Source organism: Tamandua tetradactyla, chromosome 16 (assembly GCF_023851605.1).
Source record: "Tamandua tetradactyla isolate mTamTet1 chromosome 16, mTamTet1.pri, whole genome shotgun sequence".
NCBI lineage: Eukaryota > Metazoa > Chordata > Mammalia > Pilosa > Myrmecophagidae > Tamandua > Tamandua tetradactyla.
In genome coordinates this window covers 9,204,256-9,227,859 of record NC_135342.1, presented here as the reverse complement: position 1 = coordinate 9,227,859, position 23,604 = coordinate 9,204,256, and the positions used below count along the sequence as shown (strand labels likewise).

Sequence of the window (23,604 nt, the reverse complement as noted above, 5' to 3'; positions counted from 1 at the left end):
GCACACAAGAGAAACATATAGATTCAGCCAAGGTGGAAGTTCCTTTAACAGAGAGTCACAGCTTATTACATACAAGTGACACCATGCAGAAGGAAAATCCCATTAATAGGATGACTGGAAATATCTCTGCACCAACTCAGACTTCATTAAAACAAAAGTGAGTTTCCAGCAGATTGGAATATATTCACTATGGGACTTCCCTATTGTCAGATGTGTACCCTCAGGAAAATAAATGAATTTGCCCAGAGAAAAACATTTTGAATGCAGTTGAATGTGGTAGTACCTTCAGAGATCATTAACTCATATTTTTTTGTCAACAAAAATGTATAGGAAAAACTCTGATACATTTAATGTGGAGATTTCTTGAGTAAAAATTCTGATTCCATTTTATGTCTAAAAAGTATATATGGACACAAATTCTGTAAATGCAGAATTTCCTATGGGAAGATAGGCTTTATTATCAATGATCATCACAGATCAGCACTGATCTCATAGCTGATAAAAATAGAATGTCTATGGGAAAGGCTTTACCCTGAAATAAGATTTCAGTGAGTGTCAGAGAGTTCACATTGAGGAAAAAACTTTGAGACAACGATGAATATGGTGGGATTTCAGTGATAACATTCTGCCTCATCATTTGTCAGGAAATCATATAGAAAATAAAGTTATGAAGGAACACCTGTCACAAAATACTAGAAGATTCATGAAGGAATGAAGTCCTGTGAAAATGATGAATGTTTATGAGTTTTTTGTTACAAGTCTAACCTCAATACACATCAGAAAATACTCCTGATAAACGTGTTTGGACTGGGTGCTTTGACCTTTATTCCTAGTTGCTTTGTCAAGGATTCTGTCATTTAGAAAAAAAATCTCTCCTCAGCACTGATTTTTATTTATGCACAATGCAAGACTGTTCTTTGACTATCCCATATTCTGTGATTAGCTCTTAAATTTCTATGACTTTCATTTTTTTTAATATTCAATTTAGCCTACTGAAGTACCTTAAAAGGAAATGAAATATTTTAAATTATTAAATTTAACAACATATTTGTAAGTGCTAAACTAAGGCAATAAAATATGACAAAATAATTTACAAAACCTTGAATGTTGTTTTTATAAAATGATTAATTTGAAATTATTTAAAACTCACAAGACATTTTTAAAATAGAAACTTTTCCTATACCTGATTTCTCCTAGTGAAACATCGAAGATGACCGTATTTCACTATCAAAACTAAGAAAATAACACTGGTGAAATACTACTAATTCCTAACCTGTTTTGGATTGCACTTTTTTTTACATGAAAATTTTGTGCATGTGTGCAATTCCATTTTATTATATGTATAGATTCATGTAGCCACCATAATCAGAATGTAGAACTATTTAATCAACACAAACAACCTTGCTCATGCTACCTTTTTTATGCCCACACTCTCTCTCCATATCTAACCTTGGCAGCAATTTACCTCTTCTTCTTCACTTTAACTTGATCATTTCAAGAATTGTATTAAAATGGCATTATGCAGTATTGGACGCTGTTTCAGTTGGTGTTTTTGTCACTCAGCAAATTGCTCTAAGATTTATTTAAATTAAACAGTGGTTTTATATTACTGACTAATATATTCCAGTTTATCCACTCATCTGTGAATGAAGTTTAGGTTGTTTACAGGTTTTCACTGTTATAAATAAATAAACATCCTATAGAATTTGTGAACAAGGTTTTGTGTGAAATTAATTATTTTTTCTTCAAGTTAAATATTCAGGTGTATGATTGCTGGGTCATATGAAATTTTGTGTTTAACTTTATAAAAAATTACTCTCTCTTCCGGAGAAGATGGCAGCTTAGTAAGACGTGCGGGTCTTAGTTCCTCCTCCAGAACAGCAACTAAAGAAACAGAAACAATATGAAACAGCTCCCAGAGCCACGACAGAGACCAAAAAGACAGCGTACCCCATTCTGGAACAGCTGAACGGGCAGGGAGAATCCGCTGTGGTGAGATACCCGAAGGGTGCGCTCTTTCCCGGGCTGGGGCGGCTGGTGATCAGGTCCCTTCCACACACGTGGCTTCCCGGTCTGACTGGGAACGTTGGAAAGTGGGGCCCTCCCGCCACGCTTGGCATCTCGGGCGAGCTGGGCAATTTGGACCGGCACTCCCCCAAGCCGCGGTGGCTGGCGAACCCCCTCCACGCACGGTTTCCCAGGCCGTCTGTGAGATTCGGATTGGCAAGTTAAAGGAGCCACAGCATCTTTTACTGGTGGGACCCGCAGACAGATGAGCGCCACGAGCGCCACCTACTGGGCAGGAAAAGATAAACAGAGCCCAGAGATTTCACAGAAAAAACTTTCAACTAGCCAGGTCCCACACCCGGGGAAATCTGATCAAATGCCCAGACACCAGCAGAAAATAATGGATGACGCTCAGAAAATTGAAGATATGGCCCAGTCAGAGGAACAAACCAATAGTTCAAATGAGATACAGGAGCTGAGACAACTAATGCTGAATGTATGAACAGAAATGGAAAAACTCTTCAAAAACCAAATCAATAAATTGAGGGAGGACATGAAGAAGACATGGGCTGAACAAAAAGAAGAAATAGAAAATCTGAAAAAAACAAATCACAGAACTTATGGGAGTGAAGGACAAAGTAGAAAAGATGGAAAAAACAATGGATACCTACAATGGTAGATTTAAAGAGACAGAAGCTACAATTAGTTAACTGGAGGATGGAACATCTGAATTCCAAAAAGAAACAGAAACTATAGGGGAAAGAATGAAAAAACTTGAGCAGGGGATCAGGGAACTGAATGACAATATGAAGCGCACAAATATACGTGTTGTGGGTGTCCCAGAAGGAGAAGAGAAGGGAAAAGGAGGAGAAAAACTAATGGAAGAAATTATCACTGAAAATTTCCCAACTCTTATGAAAGACCTAAATTTACAGATCCAAGAAGTGCAGCGCACCCCAAAGAGAATAGACCCAAATAGGCGTTCTCCAAGACACTTACTAGTTAGAATGTCAGAGGTCAAAGAGAAAGAGAGGATCTTGAAATCAGCAAGAGAAAAACAATCCGTCACATACAAGGGAAACCCAATAAGACTATGTGTAGATTTCTCAGCAGAAACCATGGAAGCTAGAAGACAGTGGGATGATATATTTAAATTACTAAAAGAGAAAAACTGCCAACCAAGACTTCTATACCCAGCAAAATTGTCCTTCAAAAATGAAGGAGAAATTAAAACATTTATAGACAAAAAGTCACTGAGAGAATTTGTGACCAAGAGACCAGCTCTGCAAGAAATACTAAAGGGAGCACTAGAGTCAGATACGAAAAGACAGAAGAGAGAGGTATGGAGTAAAGTGTAGAAAGAAGGAAAATCAGATATGATATATATAATACAAAAGGCAAAATGGTAGAGGAAAATATTATCCAAACAGTAATAACACTAAAAGTTAATGGACTGAATTCCCCAATCAAAAGACATAGACTGGCAGAATGGATTATGACCCAGCAATACCACTGCTAGGGATCTACTCAAAGGACATAAGGGCAAAGACACAGATGGACATTTGCACACCAGTGTTTATAGCAGCATTGTTTACAGTTGCAAAGAGATGGAGACGGCCAAAGTGTCCGTCGATGGACGAGTGGCTAAGCAAACTGTAGTGTGTACCTACGATGGAATATTATGCAGCTTTAAGACAGACTAAACTTATGAAGCATGTAATAACATGGATGGACCTAGAGAACATTATGCTGAGTGAGTCTAGCCAAAAACTAAAGGACAAATACTGTATGGTCCCACTGATGTGAACTGACATTCAAGAATCAACTTGGAATATATCACTGGTAACAGAGACCAGCAGGAGTTAGAAACAGGGTAAGATAATGGGTAATTGGAGCTGAAGGGATACAGACTGTGCAGCAGGACTAGATACAAAAACTCAAAAATGGACAGCACAATAATACCTAATTGTAATGTAACTATGTTAAAACACTGAATGAAGCTGCACCTGAACTATAGTTTTTTTGTTTGTTTGTTTGTTTGTATCTTTTGTTTTTGTTTTTTTCTTTTACTTTTTATATATATATTTTTTTTATTATTATTATTTTAATTTTCTTCTCTATATTGACATTCTATATCTTTTTCTGCTGTTTTGCTAGTTCTTTTCCTAAATCGATGCAAATGTACTAGGAAATGATGATCATACATCTATGTGATGATACTAAGAATTACTGAGTGCATATGTAGAATGGAATGATTTCTAAATGTTGTGTTAATTTCTTTTCTTTTTTTTTAATTAATAAAAAAAAATTACTCTCTGTTTCCCAAACTGGCTCTATTATTTTACATTCTCATCAAGAATTTATGAGAGGTGCAGTTGTTTCACATCTTCCCCCAACATTTGATAGTCAGTGTATTTTATAGAAGCCATTGTATTACTTGTGTTGTGTTACCATGGCCGTAACTTGCATTTCTCTAATGACTAATGGTGATGGACACCATTTTCTGACATATCCTCTTTGTTACATTGTCAGTTAAATGTCTTTTGCCAGTTGCTTGTTTTCTTACTATGTAGTTCAATAGAATTCCTTCTATGTTCTAGATACAAATCCTTATTGGATATCTGGTATGCAAGTATTTTCTCTTGGTTTGTAGCTTGTTTTTAACTATCTTAGCAGAGTTTTCTCATAGGAAAAGTTTTCAGTTTTCTTTAAGTGCTATTTATCCCTTTTTTTATTTTATAGATTGTGATTTTGGGTATGGCGTCTTCGCCTGTTAGGCATGAAATGTTCTAAGTTTTCTTAGAAAAATTTTAGTTTTGCTTTTTACTTTCAGTACCAACTTTGAATTAATTTCATGTGTGGTGTGAGGTTTAAATCAAGGTTCATTTTCTTTGCCTATGAATGTTCAGTTGTTTCAACACTGTTGTAAAAAAATTGTCCATTTCCTGTTTGTTGCTTCCTATTGAAACGGAGCTCAAAGGATATTAAGGAATGATGAGAAAAAAAGAAAGGAAGAAAGAAAGAAAGACACAGAGGGGCTCAGGGGGTCTGAAGCTTGAGTTTACTTCAGACAGACTTCAGACAATTTTATTCTCAACCAGATCCTAGTTATATACCACAGGATGTCAATAGATATTCAGGCATTTCCTGAGGGAGCAAGATTCTTATCTCACAGTGTTCTTCATACTTAACATAACTGTTTGGGGTAAACATTCTCTTCCTCCCAGACTGCTCTACATAACAATCTCCACAGTTTACCGCCGCCATCCTGAGGCCAGCAGCTTGCAACAAATTCCATAGGTCTTGCTTTAAACTCTTGGCTTCTACATTTCCCCCTTTTTATTTTATAAGCCAAGGAAAACAAGAATCACCTTTTTAGGGTGACTATAAGCAGAGGTGACCGCGCCTGTCTTAGGTTCCCTTAGGCTCTGAAGTGTCTTACCCATCATTGGCTGCCAGTCAAGCTCTCTGACTTTGATTCACAAGAATCACATTGTTATAAGCAGAGGTGACCGCGCCTGTCTTAGGTTGCCCTTAGGCTCTGTATTAGTTAGGGTTCTCTAGAGAAACAGAACCAACAGGGAACACTTGCAAATATAACATTTATGAAAGTGTCTCACGTGACCGTAGGAACGCAGAGTCCAAAATCCACAGGGCAGGCTGTGAAGCCGATGACTCCAATGGATGGCCTGGATGAACTCCACAGGAGAGGCTCACCAGCCAAAGCAGGAATGCAACCTGTCTCCTCTGAGTCCTCCTTAAAAGGCTTCCCATGATTGGATTTAGCATCACTAATTGCAGAAGACACTCCCCTTTGGCTGATTACAAATGGAATCAGCTGTGGATGTAGCTGACGTGATCATGACCTAATCCTATGAAATGTCCTCATTGCAACAGACAGGCAGCGCTTGCCCAATCAGATGAACAGGTACCACAACTTGGCCAAGTTGACACCTGTCCCTAACCATGACAGTCCACCCCTTGTCAACTTGGCACATATATATATATATATCACCTTAGACCATACTTAATTTCCAAATGAAAACAAATAAGCACACATTTTTTCTTTTACCTGACAATACTCAACTGTCCTGCATATAACTGGAAACACATTAAATCTTTCCAGAATGGCGTGCAAATCCTTGGGCAACATTCATTCTTAAACTTGATATCTTACAACTTAAATAGTATAACATGAACAAAACAGCATTACAGTCCTTGTTTCTGTAACTGATCCCGTGGTCGAAGTTCATATTTATCACTACCTTCTTCCACTACCCATTCCATGTTCCCTTTCCCCTCAGCAAGCACTTCGGCTGGCCGTGGTTCTTTGCCTGGTGGGGTGACCCAAACCTTCATTCCTGAAGTCTCAGAGCCACTAGTGGTCCTGCCTGGATTGTGTTGTTGCAGTTTTCCATTGATTTTAATCACAGGGCATGGCAGTACTAATAGATGCCCCAGGGGATCTCCTATATTCCAAGAAAACTCTTCTTTACCTCCATTATGTAGTTGCAGTCCTACTTCCTTCTGATAGTCAGGGTCAATTACCCCAGACAATAATGTAATCCCCTTCTTGGTGTGTTGATCCAGAGGCATAAGTAGCCCAAAGTGGCCAGGTGGCAATCTTAACTTCCAGTTCAGTGGTATCACTGTTGTTTCTCCTGGAGAAAGCACACCCCATTTTGGAACTAAAACCTGTAGACCAGCAGAACTCAGGGTAGCAGGGACAGGAAGCAAAAATTTTCCTAGTGGATCACTAGGAGTAATAGTGAGTGGCACCACACCCATTTCCACCCCTTGGTTCCTGGACCCATGGATCCTGGCTATGGGAGAAACAGCACCATACAGTGGATGCTGATTCAGAGCATACGCAGCTTCCTGGAGAACATTACCCCAGCCTTTCAAGTTTTTGCCACCTAGTTGGCACCGTAATTGAGTTTTCAAAAGGCCATTCCACCGTTCTATCAATCCAGCAGCTTCTGGATGATGGGGAACATGGTAAGACCAGAGAATTCCATGAGCATGTGCCCATTCTCGCACTTCATTTGCTGTGAAGTGTGTTCCTTGATCCGAAGCAATGCTATGTGGAATACCATGACGATGGATAAGGCATTCTGTAAGCCCACGGATAGTAGTTTTGGCAGAAGCATTGCGTGCAGGGAAAGCAAACCCATATCCAGAGTATGTGTCTATTCCAGTTAGAACAAATCGCTGCCCCTTCCATTAAGGGAGTGGTCCAATGTAATCAACCTGCCACCATGTAGCTGGCTGGTCACCTCGGGGAATGGTGCCATATTGGGGGCTGAGTGTGGGTCTCTGCTGCTGGCAGATTTGGCACTCAGCAGTGGCTGTAGCCAGGTCAGCCTTGGTGAGTCGAAGTCCATGTTGCTGAGCCCATGCATAACCTCCATCCCTACCACCATGACCACTTTGTTCATGAGCCCATTGGGCAATAACAGGAGTTGCTGGGGAAAGAGGCTGACTGGTATCCATAGAACGGGTCATCTTATCCACTTGATTATTAAAATCTTCGTCTGCTGAAGTCACCCTCTGGTGTGCATTCACATGGGACACAAATATCTTCAGGTTTTTAGCCCACTCAGAAAGGTCTATCCACATACTTCTTCCCCAGACCTCTTTGTCACCAATTTTCCAATTATGGTCTTTCTAAGTCCCTGACCATCCAGCCAAACCATTAGCAACAGCCCATGAGTCAGTATACAAACGCACCTCTGGCCAGTTTTCCTTCCAAGCAAAATGAACAACCAGGTGCACTGCTCGAAGTTCTGCCCAGTGGGAGGATTTCCCCTCACCACTGTCCTTCAAGGACACCCCAGAAAAGGGTTGTAATGCTGCAGCTGTCCACTTTTGGGTGGTACCTGCATATCGTGCTGAACCATCTGTAAACCAGGCCCGAGTTTTCTCTTCCTCAGTCAATTCACTGTAAGGAACTCCCCAAGAGGCCATAGCTCTGGTCTGGGAAAGAGAAGGTAATGTGGCGGCAGGAGTGGAAACCATGGGCATTTGTGCCACTTCTTCATGTAACTTACTTGTGCCTTCAGGACCTGCTCTGGCTCTATCTCGTATATACCATTTCCACTTTACAATAGAGTGCTGCTCTGCACGCCCAACTTTATGGCTTGGTGGGTCAGACAACACCCAACTCATGATAGGCAACTCAGGTCTCATGGTAACTTGGTGGCCCATGGTTAAGTGTTCAGTCTCTACTAAGGCCCAGTAGCAGGCCAAAAGCTGTTTCTCAAAAGGAGAGTAGTTATCTGCAGCAGATGGTAAGGCTTTGCTCCAAAATCCTAAGGGTCTACGTTGTGATTCTCCTATAGGGGCCTGCCAAAGGCTCCAGACAGCATCTCTATTTGCCACTGACACTTCCAGCACCACTGGATCTGCTGGATCATATGGCCCAAGTGGCAGAGCAGCTTGCACAGCAGCCTGGACCTGTCGCAGAGCCTCCTCTTGTTCAGGTCCCCACTCAAAATTAGCAGCTTTTCTGGTCACTCAATAAATGGGCCGGAGTAGCACACCCAAATGAGGAATATGTTGTCGCCAAAATCCAAAAAGACCAACTAGGCGTTGTGCCTCTTTTTTGGATGTGGGAGGGGCCAGATGCAGCAATTTATCCTTCACCTTAGAAGGGATATCTCGACATGCCCCACACCACTGGACACCTAAAAATTTTACTGAGGTGGAAGGCCCCTGTATTTTTGTTGGATTTATCTCCCATCCTCTGACACGCAAATGCCTTACCAGTAAATCTAGAGTAGTTGCTACTTCTTCCTCACTAGGTCCAATCAACATGATATCATCAATATAATGGACCAGTGTGATGTCTTGTGGGAGGCAGAAACGATCAAGGTCTCTGCGAACAAGATTATGACATAGGGCTGGAGAGTTGATATACCCCTGAGGTAGGACAGTGAAAGTATATTGCTGACCTTGCCAGCTGAAAGCAAACTGTTTCTGGTGGTCCTTGCTAATAGCTATTGAGAAAAAAGCATTTGCCAGATCAATAGCTGCATACCAGGTACCAGGGGATGTATTGATTTGCTCAAGCAATGATACTACATCTGGAACAGCAGCTGCAATTGGAGTTACCACCTGGTTGAGTTTACGATAATCCACTGTCATTCTCCAAGACCCATCTGTTTTCTGCACAGGCCAAATAGGAGAGTTGAATGGGGATGTGGTGGGAATCACCACCCCTGCATCTTTCAAGTTCTTAAGAGTGGCAATAATCTCTGCAATCCCTCCAGGAATATGGTATTGCTTTTGATTTACTATTTTGCTTGGTAGGGGCAGTTCTAGAGGCTTCCACTTGGCCTTTCCCACCATAATAGCCCTCACTGCACGAGTTAGAGAACCAACGTGGGGATTCTGCCAGTTGCTCAGTATGTCTATGCCAATTATACATTCCGGAACTGGGGATATAACTACAGGATGGGTCCGGGGGCCCACTGGACCCACTGTGAGACGGACCTGAGCTAAAACTCCATTGATCACCTGGCCTCCATAAGCCCCCACTCTGAATGGTGGTCCAGAGTGACGTTTGGGGTCCCCTGGAATTAATGTCACTTCTGAACCAGTGTCTAATAATCCCCGAAATATCTGATCATTTCCTTTTCCCCAATGCACAGTTACCCTGGTAAAAGGCCGTCGGTCTCCTTGGGGAAGACTTAGAGGAAGGTTAACAGTATAAATTTGTGGCAGTGTAACAGGTTTCTTCCCCATAGGCACCTGGCCTCCCCTTCATTCAAGGGCTCGAAGTCTATAAATTTTCTTAAGCCTGGAAATTGACTAAGGGGCTGTATTAGTTAGGGTTCTCTAGAGAAACAGAACCAACAGGGAACACTTGCAAATATAAAATTTATGAAAGTGTCTCACGTGACCGTAGGAACGCAGAGTCCAAAATCCACAGGGCAGGCTGTGAAGCCGATGACTCCAATGGATGGCCTGGACGAACTCCACAGGAGAGGCTCACCAGCCAAAGCAGGAATGCAACCTGTCTCCTCTGAGTCCTCCTTAAAAGGCTTCCCATGATTGGATTTAGCATCACTAATTGCAGAAGACACTCCCCTTTGGCTGATTACAAATGGAATCAGCTGTGGATGTAGCTGACGTGATCATGACCTAATCCTATGAAATGTCCTCATTGCAACAGACAGGCAGCGCTTGCCCAATCAGATGAACAGGTACCACAACTTGGCCAAGTTGACACCTGTCCCTAACCATGACAGGCTCTGAAGGGTCTTACCTGTCATTGGCTGCCAGTCAAGCTCTCTGACTTTGATTCAGGAGGGAGCCAAGAGTTTTTGCAAGAATCACCTTTTTCTTTGATGTTAAACACAGCTGAGGAGGAAGTGAAGTATAAACAGCCCCAAACCTAAGATTTTTTAGCTCTTGGGTAAGTGATTGTGTAACATTACCTCCATAGGCTACATGTAGATTATTCTAATTTACATTCTAATACCCCTTTTTTTTATTCTAAGATATCAGGACTTAAACTATCTGAAAGTCTTAAAAGATGCCTTTTCCCTTTTCCCATTCTATTTCAGACAGGCCATATGTTAAAAGAGGGTAATACAAAAACTGCTCTCATTCCTTTTACACCTTAAACTTTGTAAAAAATTTAAATTGTACATTTGATCTCCAATATGAACCAATGTCATTTCTATATCATTTAGTCTATTATTAGTTTGCTCATCAATGAGATTGTCTATGCCACGTTTCACTGGTGTTTTTCTAACAATGCTGCATCTGTATAGTTTGTTGCAATGCTGTTCCAGCGACTGCAGCCACTGTGATGCTTCCAATGATTCCAATGACAGATGCAATAATGAATCCAATTAGTCTATTAGTCCTTTTTAGATATTCTTTTGCCCAGTGGATCAGTATATGTGTTTCTGGAGAGGATTGCAAAGATCTTGACATCTGCACCGGCAGCCAAATACCTCTTCTCCTTGCTGCTATAATCGTCTCATTTTCCTGCAACATAAATGCTTGGGGACAAGTGAATAGAGAATAATTTTCACAATTAGAAGTTTGATTTCTTATATGCATATGAACTTTAACAAGTATATATGGATCTCTAATACATATTTGTATATAGTGTTTATGGCTGCTAAAGAGAAGTTATAGTTACTAGAATTCACTATGAAAATTGGTCCCAGTCCTAGGAAAATTCCCCATAAATTTCTCTGAATAATGTATTTATCATCCCAAATCATGGCACAAATCATCCTCTATGTAATAACTCTGGTTTAGCTTGCCTATCCATATAGTCTCAGTTATCTTCAACCCCACAGGGGAATCTTACAATTCCATAGGAATCATTAATTATGATAACTGCTTGATCCATATGACATGACTGCCATCCATTCCAACTTTCTTTCCCACCTAACAGGCAAGTATCCTTTGTATCCATAGAGTTAAGCATATAGGTTTTTCTAAAAATGGAATTAAATTTGACGCCAGTTTTCTTCTTACTGGACCTGGGAATCCTAAACTTGTATTTAGGTTATTTTGGTAAAGTTGGATTGGCCCATGTTAGGGCTCACAGATAATCCCAGTAAGGATAAATATGTCCCTGTCCTTCAGCAATCAAAATTGTATGTCCTATAGTATACATTACCCATTTAGTTATTTTTGTCTGGGTTGACATGTCTGGGTTTTATTCTCTTCGAGGGAATCCAAACTGAAGTTCCGTCATCTGCAATGACAAGAGCAAATCCCCTACCCCACACCTTTACCATTCCTGGTTTCCATAAATCATCTTTAACATCTTTCCAATAGATTGGCTGCAGCTGCAGTTCTGTTTGGAATATATCATTTTTCTTTTCCAAATTGCTAAAATGTTGTTCTGCTGGAGTCTGTGATGAATTGTCATAAATGTTTAAAAAATTTAGAGTAAACAATGCCTTTGCTAATTGATCTTTAGGAGTACTTATTTTCATAACATCATCCTCCTGATCATCGTCTCCCCCTTTTTGTTTTAAAAGCAAAGACTTTAGCGTCGGTTTGCTTGTTCAATAATTCCTTACCCTGAGGGATTGTGTGGAATTCCTGTGATATGAGTAATATTAAAAGTAGTACAAAATTTATGAAATTGTTTTCCTGTATAAACAGGACCATTTTCCGTTTTAATAGATTGAGGGCATCCCACAACAGCAAAAGCATTAAGTAAATGTGATTGAACATGGCAAAAATGATCTCCAGATTGTGCGGTAGCCCAGATGAAATGAGAGCAAGTGTCTATGATAACATGTACATATTGCATTTTATTAAAATGTGAAATATGAGTAACATCCATTTGCTATAATTCATTTGCTTTTTGACCTCTAGGATTAATCCCTGATGCAAATGGGAGTGCATTTAAAGGCCCATAGGTTTGACAAGTCCTAACAATGTCCTGAGCTTGCTGTTTAAAAAAGATGGAACTTTCTTTCCCAGCCCTTTACTATTGATATCAATTTGTGAAGTGTTGTGGGATCTTGAATTAAAACTCATAAGACTATCTGCTTGCTGATTTTGTAATGACAAAGGACCTGGAAGATTGGTATGAGCTCTTTATATGCATGATAAAAAGAAGGTTAATTTGACTTCTGACTAATGTTTGTAAATGTAAAAACATTCAGGAGAATTCATTTCTTTTAAACAGAGAAGCCGTCTCAATGTGAGTAACTGTTTGGTAAACATATTGAAAATCAGAAACAATATCAAGAGATTGTGGAAAACTTTGCAATACTTGAATTACAGCTGCTAATTCAGTACACTGGGCTGAGGTATAAGGCATTTTCTAACTTGTTTTCCACTGGGGTGACATATGCAGGCTTCCCATTAATATTATCATCAGTAAAGACAGTAATAGCTAGCGGGGAAGCCGAAACTATTTTAAACAACATCCATTGCGTTCATTTTTAAAAATTGTAAAAGTTTTGATATAGCAAATGATTATTCATTTGTCCTTTAAAGTCACTTAATGCTATTTGCCAAGAAGTATTGAAAATATATAGACTTTGAACCTCTTCCTTTGTGAGATCACACACTATGCAATTAGGGATCATGACTTCTTAATTGATAATATCTTTGGTGATTTTTGACTATTAAAGAAATAATCTTTTGCAAATATGTATTTAAACATTTTTGTCAATTATTTGGTTAAAAAAAATCCATTTTAAAACACCGTCTTGCTAAAATAGGCCTGTGGGAGATTGCAAGGTAAAGAAAATAATAAAATCAACAGGCTTTTTTAGATTTATTTGAACAAGCTGTCCTTTTTGAATGCATTGTTCAGTTAATTGTAACTCTCATTCAGCTGCAGCTGTTAACTGCCTTTTGCTTAATAAATCAGAATCTCCTTGTAAAATATCAAACAAGTTTTGTAACATATAATTAGGAATCCCTAAAGTGGCAGGTAGCAAAAATGAAAGCAGAGTGCCAATAGTGATGTGTACCCATAGTAAATGACCAGATTTTTAAAATTGAATTCATTGGATTGATTGAAAAGGAATGCAAGAATGTGGATTCTTTATAATTGGTTGTGCATTTTTGCTAATTTTAAATTTATTTCACGCAGTTTTTATGATATTTTCTCACAATAGTGTCCAAATTCAGATTTGCTTCCATGACCGGGCCCAGTTAGGTCCTCTGGGAACTGGCTAGGGACCAAGAGGAGCTTCCTGGGACCTAGATATCTTTATTAAAGTACACCTCCTTCTGGGGGGATAGCCAGTCCTCCTAGTTAGAGTGTACATTTTAACTGTTTCTTACCAAGGTCATGTGATAGCAATATCACTTGCATGTAATGGCAACATCAGGTGAACAAAAAAGACTCCACAAGTATATTTTTTCCTTGCATTCAACCCTCAAATTTGATCTGCTTCCAATATAAGCCATGTTTATCTTGGGATAAATTTAGTTTATACATATATAGTTTATATAAACACTGGACAAAGCATTAAAGTATTTTTGCCTAAAGGAATTTAGGTATTTAAATGATTTGAATATTATTTAGTCAGTAATAGATTCATTTATAGTAATAGTACTTAGATTAATAGATTAAGCCACCTGGTTTAGGGCAAGAAAAGAAGCAGGTTTTGCCAGTATAATGATACCCAGGAGAAAATCAGTATTTTTTATACAGATAACAACATGGTAAAAGTTAACATAAGTTATTTTGATAAAACACAGACTCTTTGCTTTCTAACTAATTATTTAGAATTTTTTTTATATCTTTTCATTAGAACAGGCTAAAAGTCCAAGAAAACATTGTCATTTTAGACTCATTTAATCTTTCTTGATTTTAACCATAATTTCTATTTGTACAAACCCTCAGCACTTATTATATTAGTTCAGGCTTTGTCCTATATTTTTCTCACTTAGTAACAGTTATTCATTTTAGGATAAAACTATTTTATTTTCCTATTGATAAAAATACATCTTTCATATTTTTCATACTTAAATCATTACTTTGCACAAATATTTTACCACATATGTAATTACCATCAAAATTAAATTTGTTAGAATGTTAAATACTTAAAATACTTTAATGTTTCAAATATGAATTAACTATCAATATATAGCTTTTAACAAGAATTTTTAGTTTTAAAGTTCTTAAAATATATTTCTTTTTAAAATATGAATAGGAGCTAAACTCATGGCCAGTTTCCAAACCACTACCTGTCAAGAATTTAAGCCAAGAAAAGAAGATGGGGCTACCATTCCCACTCTCTGTCACAAGACTTTACCTGTAGTATTGGTATAAATTTCATAGAATAATCATTCAGACTAAACAAAGGTAACCTAACAGAATACCTTGAGTCAGAACTACAATCCCGAACTGCACACCCCGTTGGGCACCAACATGCCACAGGAACCATCAATGAGCACTGACCCCATTTGGTATGGCACCTTTCTCACTGAATACTTTCTGACTCAGGTGTACATGAATCCCTATATAAAGGCAGCCCATCAAGAACAAGTCCAGAAACCAATCTTTCTTTATCCTGCTCTGCCAAAGGCACGGCAAAGAAGCAATTTTTAAAATCTATCATAATAAAGCAGTTCTTAGAAATTACAACTGGTGTGGGCAAGCCAGGCTGCAATGATTCCATAGGCTGAACCACAGTATCAACTTTTATCAAATCAGTCAACATTCTCCATTTTCCTGACCTCCCTCCTGCATTAAATATTGGAGAATTCCAAGAACCATGAGACTCCTCTAAACGTCCTGCTCCAAACTGTTCCCAAATCAACCGAATCAGAGCCTCAAACCTCTCTACAGATAAGGGCCACTGCTCAACCCAAAAAGGCCTGCCTGTAGTATTTGTAGTGGATGTTCCTGGAGCATCTCCTCACTTTATGCTTTAAGAGTTCCCTTATTAGATCCCTGTTCGGGCGCCAATTGCCGAGTCCGGCTCAAGCAACTGTCAAAACAGGGTAAGAAGTGGTAGTGGGAAATTGAGAAGAAACACAACTTAGAGTTTAAGACAAAGCATGAGCCAGGTAGTTCATTGCCTGACTGGACATAATAACCAAATAGAAACAGGAATATTTTCCCCGTTTTGTTATGTTCACTGCGAAGCCTTCATAACCAATTTCCATTACTTAAGATTTAAAACATTATGGCCTTAAGGCTGAAACCAACAACAATGTTTTTGAATGAGATCAAATAAGCTTACTAATTCAGATGTTTTAACAGGCACCCCAGTAGCTTTAACACATACACATACTCCTCCAGCCGCCTATTATGATTACCCGTTACCCTGATGATCCAAGGAAAATGCTTACTTTACCAATATGACTCGAGTCCTCTTCTATCGGCTGGACACACTTGCCTAATGAGACTTTTCCTTGGTTCCTTAATATTGATTTGGAGTCTTCTTCTTCGAGCCCTACGTTGGGTGCCAAATGTTGCTTCCTATTGAAATGGACCTCGAAGGATATTAAGGAATGATGAGAAAAAAAGAAAGAAAGAAAGACACAGACAGGCTCAGGGGGTCTGAAGCTTGAGTTTACTTCAGACAGACTTCAGACAATTTTATTCTTAACCAGATCCTAGTTATATACCACAGGATGTCAATAGATATTCAGGCATTTCCTGAGGGAGCAAGATTCTTATCTCACAGTGTTCTTCATACTTAACATAACTGTTTGGGGTAAACATTCTCTTCCTCCCAGACTGCTCTACATAACCATCTCCACAGTTTACCGCCGCCATCCTGAGGCCAGCAGCTTGCAACAAATTCTGTAGGTCTTGCTTTAAACTCTTGGCTTCTACACCTGTTGAGTTGCTTTTCCACTTTTATACAAATCAGTTATCTATACTGTGTAGGTGTAGTTTAGATTCTCTTCTCTTCCATTAACTTATGTTTCTAATCCTTTGGTAATATTACAATATCTTGATCATTGTATCTATATAGTAAAGTTTAAAATTGGGTAATCATTTTTCCAATGTTATTATTTTCTCTCAAAATTGTTATAGCTATTAGAGTTCATTTGCTTTTCCATATGAATTTTTACAATACGTTTAACTACAGAGTCCACTGTATTAGCTAGGGTTCTCTAGAGAAACAGAATCAGCAGGAGATATCTGTAAATATAAAATTTATAAAAGTGTCTCATGTAACTATGGGCATGTAGAGTTCAGGGTCTGTAGGGTAGGCCACAAGCTTGTAGCTTCAATGAAGGTCTTCAACAAACTCTCAGGATAGGCTGGCTGGCTGAGGCAGGAAGAGTCATTGTCTCTTCTGAATCCTTAAAAGGCTTCCTAGTAATTAGATTAAGCATCACTCATTGCAGAAGACACTCCCCTTAGCTGATTGGCAATGAAGTCAGCCGTGGATACAGTCAGCATGGTCATGACTTTAGTCTATGAAATATCCTCACAGCCGCAGACAAGCCAGCACTTGCCTGACCAGACAACCAGGCAATGCTGCCTGGCCAAGTTGACACATGAACCTGACCAGGACAGTGTACTCCTTGTCAACTTGGCAGCTATACACATCGCCTTTAACCATACTTACTCTCTAAGTTCAATGGAATCATTGTTTCTCCTGGTGGTAGCACTCCTCCTTCTGGAACAAAACCTATAGACCAGCAGAGCTCAAGGTTGCAGGAAAAGGAAGCAAAAATTTTCCTAGTGGATCACTAGGGGTACTAGTGAGTGGTGCCACTTCCATTTCCACCCCTTGATTCCTGGACCCATGGATTCTGGCTATGGGAGAAACACCACCATACAGTGGATGCTGATTCAGAGCATACATAGCCTCCTGGAGAACATCACCCCAGCCCTGCAAGGATTGCCACCTAGTTGACACTGTAATTGAGTATCCAAAAGGCCATTCCACCGTTCTGTCAATCCAGCTGCCTGTATGAGGGGGAGTATGATAAGACCAGAGAATTTCATGAGCATTTGCCATTCCCACACTTCATTTGCTCTGAAGTGGGTTCCTTGATTGGAAGCAATACTGTGTGTAATACCATAATGATGGATAAGGCATTCTGTAAGTCCACAGATGGTAGTTTTGGCAGAAGCACTGCATGCAGGGAAAGCAAACCCATATCCAGAGTATGTGTCTATTCCAGTTAGAACAAATCACTGCCCCTTCCATGATGGAAATGTTCCAGTGTAATCAATCTGTCACCATGTAGGTGGCTGATAACTTTGGAAAATGGTGCCATATTGGGGACTGAATGTGGGTCTCCACTGCTGGCAAATCAGGCACTCAGCAGTGGCTGTAGCAAGGTCGGCCTTGGTGACAGGAAATCCATGTTACTGAGCACGTACATAACCTTCATTCCTATAACCATGTCTGCTTTGTTCATGAGTCCATTGGACATTGACAGGAATTGCTAGGGAAAGAGGCTGACTGATACCACAGAATGGGTCATCTTATCCACTTGATTATTAAAATCTTCCTCTGCTGAAGTCACCATCTGGTGTGCATTCACATGGGACACAAATATCTTCATGTTTTTAGCCCACTCAGAAAGATCTAGCCACATACTTCTTCCCCAGACCTCTGTGTCACGAATTTTCCAGTCATGCTCTTTCCAAATCCCAGACCATCTAGCCAAAACATTAGCCACAGCCCATGAATCAGTATATAGATCACCTCTGGCCAGTTCTCTTTCCAAACAAAATGAACAACCAGGTGTACTGCTTGAAGTTCTGCCCACTGGGAGGATTTCCCCTCACCACTGTCCTTCAGGGACATCCCGGAAAGGGGTTGTAGTGCTTCGGCTGTGCATTTTCAGATGGTATCTGAATATCATGCAGAACCATCTGTAAACCAGGCCCTAATTTTCTCTTCTTCAGTCAATTCACTGTAAGGAACACCCCAAGAGGCCATAGCTCTGGTATGGGAAAGAGACAGTGATGTGGCAGGAATGAAGACCATGGGCATTTGGGCCACTTCCTCATGTAACTTACTTGTGCCTTCATGACCTGATCTGGCCCTATCTCATATGTATCATTTTCATATTATGATGGAATGCTGTTGCGCACCCCCAACTTTATGACCTGGTGTGTCAGACAACACCCAGCTCATGATAGGCAACTCATGTCTCATGGTAACTTGGTGGCCCATGGCATGGTTAAGCATTCAGTCTCTACTAAGGCCCAGTAGCAGGCTAAAAACTGTTTCTCAACAGGACAGTAGTTATTTGCAGCAGATGGTAAGGCTTTGCTCCCAAATCCTAAGGGCCTGCGTTGTGATTTTCCTCTCAGTGCCTGCCAAAGGCTCCAGACAGCATCTTCATTTGTCACTGACACTTCCAGTACCATTGGATCTGCTGGATCATGTAGTCCAAGTGGCAGAGCAGCTTGTACAGCAACCAGGACCTGTCACAGAGCCTCTTCTCATTCCAGTCCCCACTCAAAATTAACTGCTTTTCTGGTAACTCAGTACATGGGGTACAGTAACCCACTCAAGTGAGGAATATGTTGTCGCCAAAATCCCAAGAAACCAACTAGGCATTGTGCCTTTTTTGTCACCAAAATCCAAAGAGACCAACTAGGCATTGTGCCCCACACCACTGGACACCTAAAAATTTGACTGAGGTGGAACACCCCTGTATTTTTATTGGATTTATCTCCCATCCTCTGACATGCAAATGCCTTACCAACAAGGCTAGAGTAGTTGCTACTTCTTTCTCACTAGGTCCAATGAACATGATATCATTAATATAATGGACCAATGTGATATCTTGTGGAAGGGAGAAACAATCAAGGTGCCTGTGGACAAAATTATGATATAGGGCTGGAGAGTTGATATACCCCTGAGGTAGGACAGTGAAAGTCTATTGCTGACTTTGTTAACTGAAAGCAAACAGTTTCTCATGGTTTGCCAGATTGCTAGCTGCATACCAGGCACCAGGGGATCTGTTGATTTGCTCAAGCAATGATACCACATCCAGAATAGCTGCTGTAATTGGAGTCACCACCTGGTTGAGTTTACGATAGTTCACTGTCATCCTCAGTGGCCCATCTGTTTTCTGCACAGGCCAAATGGGAGAGTTGAATGCGGCTGTGGTGGGGAATCAACACCCCTGCATCCTTCAAGTCCTTAAAAGTGGCAGTGATCTCTGCAATCCCTCCAGGAATCCAGTATTGCGTCTGATTTACTATTTTGCTAGGTAGCAGTAGTACTAGTGGCTTCCACTTGGCCTTTCCTACCATAATAACCCCCACTCCATGAGTCAGAGAGCCAATGTGGGTTTTTTTCCAGTTGCTCTGTATGTCTATTCCAATTATGCATTCTGGAACTGGGAAATAACTATAGAATGGGTCCCGGGACCCACTGGACCCACTGTGAGACGTACCTGAGCTAAAACTCCATTGATCGCCTGACCTCCTTAAGCTCCCACTCTGAATGGTAGACCAGAGTGACATTTTGGATCCCCTGGAATTAATGTCACTTCTGAACCAGTGTCTAATAATCCCCCAAACATCTGATCATTTCCTTTTCCTCGATGCACTGTTACCTTGGTAAAAGGCCATAGGTCTCCTTGGGGAAGGCTTGGAGGAAGATTAACAGTATAAATTTGTGACAGTTTAATAGGATCCTCCCCCAGAGGGACCTGGCCTCCCTCTCATTCAAGGGGTTCTGGGTCTGTAAACTATCTCAAGTCTGGAAATTGATTAAGGGGCCATGACTGTTTCTGTAATTCAAGGTAGACTTCTGTTCACTTAACCTAGAACCCTTCTGCTTATACAACTCAAAGAAGAATTTAGTAGTGTACAATCTACTGTACTTCTAGGTAACCAATGATCTACTAGTCAATTCCACAAGTTTCAGTGAGTCAGATTATTTTGACTCCTGCTTTGAGTTTGTTCTCCACTATGATAGCCACTTCCACCTTGTCTTTGGTGAGTAAGTCTGCTACCTGTCTACTATCAACTCTGGGATCCAATCATCCCCATTGTGTTTAAGGATTCCAGCTCATTTACCACAGTTCCCACAGTAATATCTGACCTACAGAGAAGGGCTATCACAGAGCTCTTCAGAGATGATGGAGCTAGTCTCACAAATTTATTTCTCATAGTTCTGGTAAAAGGTGCATGCTCTGGACATTCCTGGTGTGTATCAGCAGGCTTTCTAAAATAAATCCACTCTAACATTTCAATCTCTCTTAGCCTCTGGATCCCCTCATCTACATTATATCAGGGCAGTTCTGGCATTTCAACCTCAGATAATGTCGGCCACTTTTTGATCCATGTTACAGCGGGTTTTCCAAACAGTTAATGCCTTTTCTAACCCCTTGAGCTATAACAACAAATGCAGAATCTCTGCTTAGTGGGCCCATATCAACATGTTCCACCAGAATCTCTGCATAGTGGGCCCATATCAACAAATTCAGCCTGATCCAGCTTTATATTCCTCCCGCTATTATCCCATACCCTTAAAATCCATTGCCACACATATTCCCTTGATTTCTGCCTATATAAATTGGAAAACTCATGCAGTTCTTTTGGAGTATAGCATACCTCCTCCTGGGTGACACTTTGGGGCCTGTTGGGACTTTAGTCTAATTATAGGCCTGGAAGAAAAGAGGAGTGATAGGGGTGGGTCATGAAAAGTATAGAAGTACTTTCCAAGCCAATTGCTTCAGGGCATCGTTTGTAGTTTCATCTGGTGAAACAGGATTAATCACTCCAGGCTGAGGAGCAAGGGCTGTTTCCTAATGGGGGGTAATTACATGCTTCACTGGCACTGAAATCATTTCAGGTGGTGGTTGGGTGGCCAACTCCTTAAGGCAGGCTGGAGGTGGGGTGGCTATGTCCTCAGGGCAGACTATTACAGGGTTATCTAGGAAAGACTCAGCACAATCTAGTGTTTCAATGTCTCCACAGCCATTATTGTCAATCCATATATTGTCATCCCGTTTTTCAGGGTCCCACTCCTTTCCAATCAATGCTGTCACCATGCAGGGTTGAGATTTCAGTTTACATTGTAAAATTGCTACTCTAATAATGAGACTCTGAGCTTAATTTTCAGAGATCTCAAGTCTGTGACTACAGCAAATAAGATTTTCCTTCAGGGAACTCATAAAAACTTTTATATCTGTCATACGGCATGTAAGCTTCATATTTGAAGACTTCAGCTCATTCCTTTCCCTCATCAATGTTTGCAGCATATCTAACAATAACCAGTCAACATTTCTATACCTCTTAATTCCACAAAAACTCCATAAAGTTGTCAAAAACATCATCACCTGGAGCTTAGCTTTGTATAAACAATTAGCAGAATTGAATGCTGATATTTTGACTCTTTTGCCAGCTCACCCCATGGATTTGCAGTGTCATTCTGATTACATTAAGCAGAGTCATTAGTGCCTTCAAGTCTAGTCAGAGTAGAAAACCAATAGAAAAAAACATTTTTAAGATTCTTTTTTTTAAGAACCACTCCCAGAACCAAACTGTGTTAGCTAGGATTCTCTAGAGAAACGTAATCAGCAGGAGATATCTGTAAATATAAAATTCATAAAAAGTGTCTGATGTAACTGTGGGATGTAGAATTCAAGGTCTGTAGGGCATGCCGTGAGCTGGCAGCTCCAATGAAGGTCCTTAGTGAACTCTCAGGAGAGGCTGTCTGGGCAACCATGGGGATGTAAGCATCCAAGATATGTGGGGCAGGCCATGAATGGCAGTTTCAATGAAGGTCCTTGACAAGCTCTCAGGAGAGGCTGGTTGGGCAACTGTGAGGATGTAAGAGTCCAAGATCTGTAGGGCATCTCCACGAGCTGGCAGCCCCAATGAAGCTCCTCAACGAACTCTCAGGAGAGGCTGGCTGACTGAAGCAGGAAGAGTGATTGTCTCTTTTGAATCCTCCTTAAAAGACATCCAGTGATTAGATTAAGCATCAGTCATTGCAGAAGATACTCCCCTTAGCTGATTGCAAATGAAATCAGCTGTGGATGCAGTCAACATGGTCATGATTTTAGTCCACGAAATGTCCTCATAGCAACAAACAGGCCAGTGCTTGCCTGACCAGACAACTGGGCAACACCACCTGGCCAAGTTGACACATGAACCTCACCATGATACCCACTGATATATTGATTGGCATGGCATTAAATCTATAATGTGGAGATTTGACATTTTTACTATATACATCTTTCCAATCCATAAACATGGTATGTCCCTCTATTCAATTTGTTCTTTTTTATTTCTTTCATCAGCATTGTGTAGTTTATAGCATACGGATCAACATGTTTTTGTTAATTTATACTGTAGGAATTAAGGCCAACATTCAGTTTATAGGATATAGTCCCCACAAGAGACCATTTTCATTTCTAACACCAACTGCAAGATCAAAAGTTTCCCAAAGTCACCCTCAGATTTAATAATCTAATAGAATTACTGACAAAACTCATGGAAAGCTATTATACTTATGGTTATATTGAATTATAGGGAAATAATAAACATTAAAATCAGCTAGGGTAAGAAGGACATACAGCAGAGTCCAAGAGAAATAGCAAGAATGGAGCTTCTCTTTTTCTCCCTGTGGAATCAGGACATATTATCCAGGTAATGATGTGACATGCTTGAAGGATTGCCATCTGAGATAGCTCTCCAAAGCCTCAGTGTTCACTGTTTATGGGCTGTGTTATGTAGACTTGATTGATGCAGACATGTCCATGTGATTGATCCTAGTCTTCAGGTTGACTGAAACTGCATTACCCAAAACACTTTCCTCATATAACACTGTTGGAATTTCTGGCATGGCCAGGTCCTACACTCTAAAAACTTCAATTATCTAGTGTGACTCAAGGCCCTTAGGTAATCTAAGACATTAGAGTTTAACTTCCAGAGCTGGAGGCAAAGGTCAGACCTCTTTTGGGGCAAGGTTAAATTTGTTAACTTTTACATAAACACTTCAGTAATTTTTTTCGTGGGGATTGCATGGAGAGTTATTGTGAATGGTATGATGTCTTTGTCAACATTGGATTTAATGATTTTCTAGGACTTAGAACTCAGGAAAGCTGTGATAAAATTATGGATTATTACAATGAAAGTGTATAGACTAAAATCAACAAAGCCAAAAGATGTGTGGGATAGTGTACTGCAGAAACTTGTCT

General features: G+C 40.2%; 1 protein-coding gene across 1 annotated transcript in view; it reads left to right on the top strand.

Moving 5' to 3' along the window:
- The window catches only part of LOC143658692 (uncharacterized), a 42,920-nt gene extending 36,486 nt beyond the window's left edge, over positions 1–6,434 (top strand). The window contains 1 exon segment of the mRNA XM_077130881.1: positions 2–6,434. Within this exon segment, the coding sequence (XP_076986996.1) occupies positions 2–161 (160 nt within the window). The 3' untranslated portion in view covers positions 162–6,434.
- Positions 6,435–23,604: the final 17,170 nt, after the last annotated feature.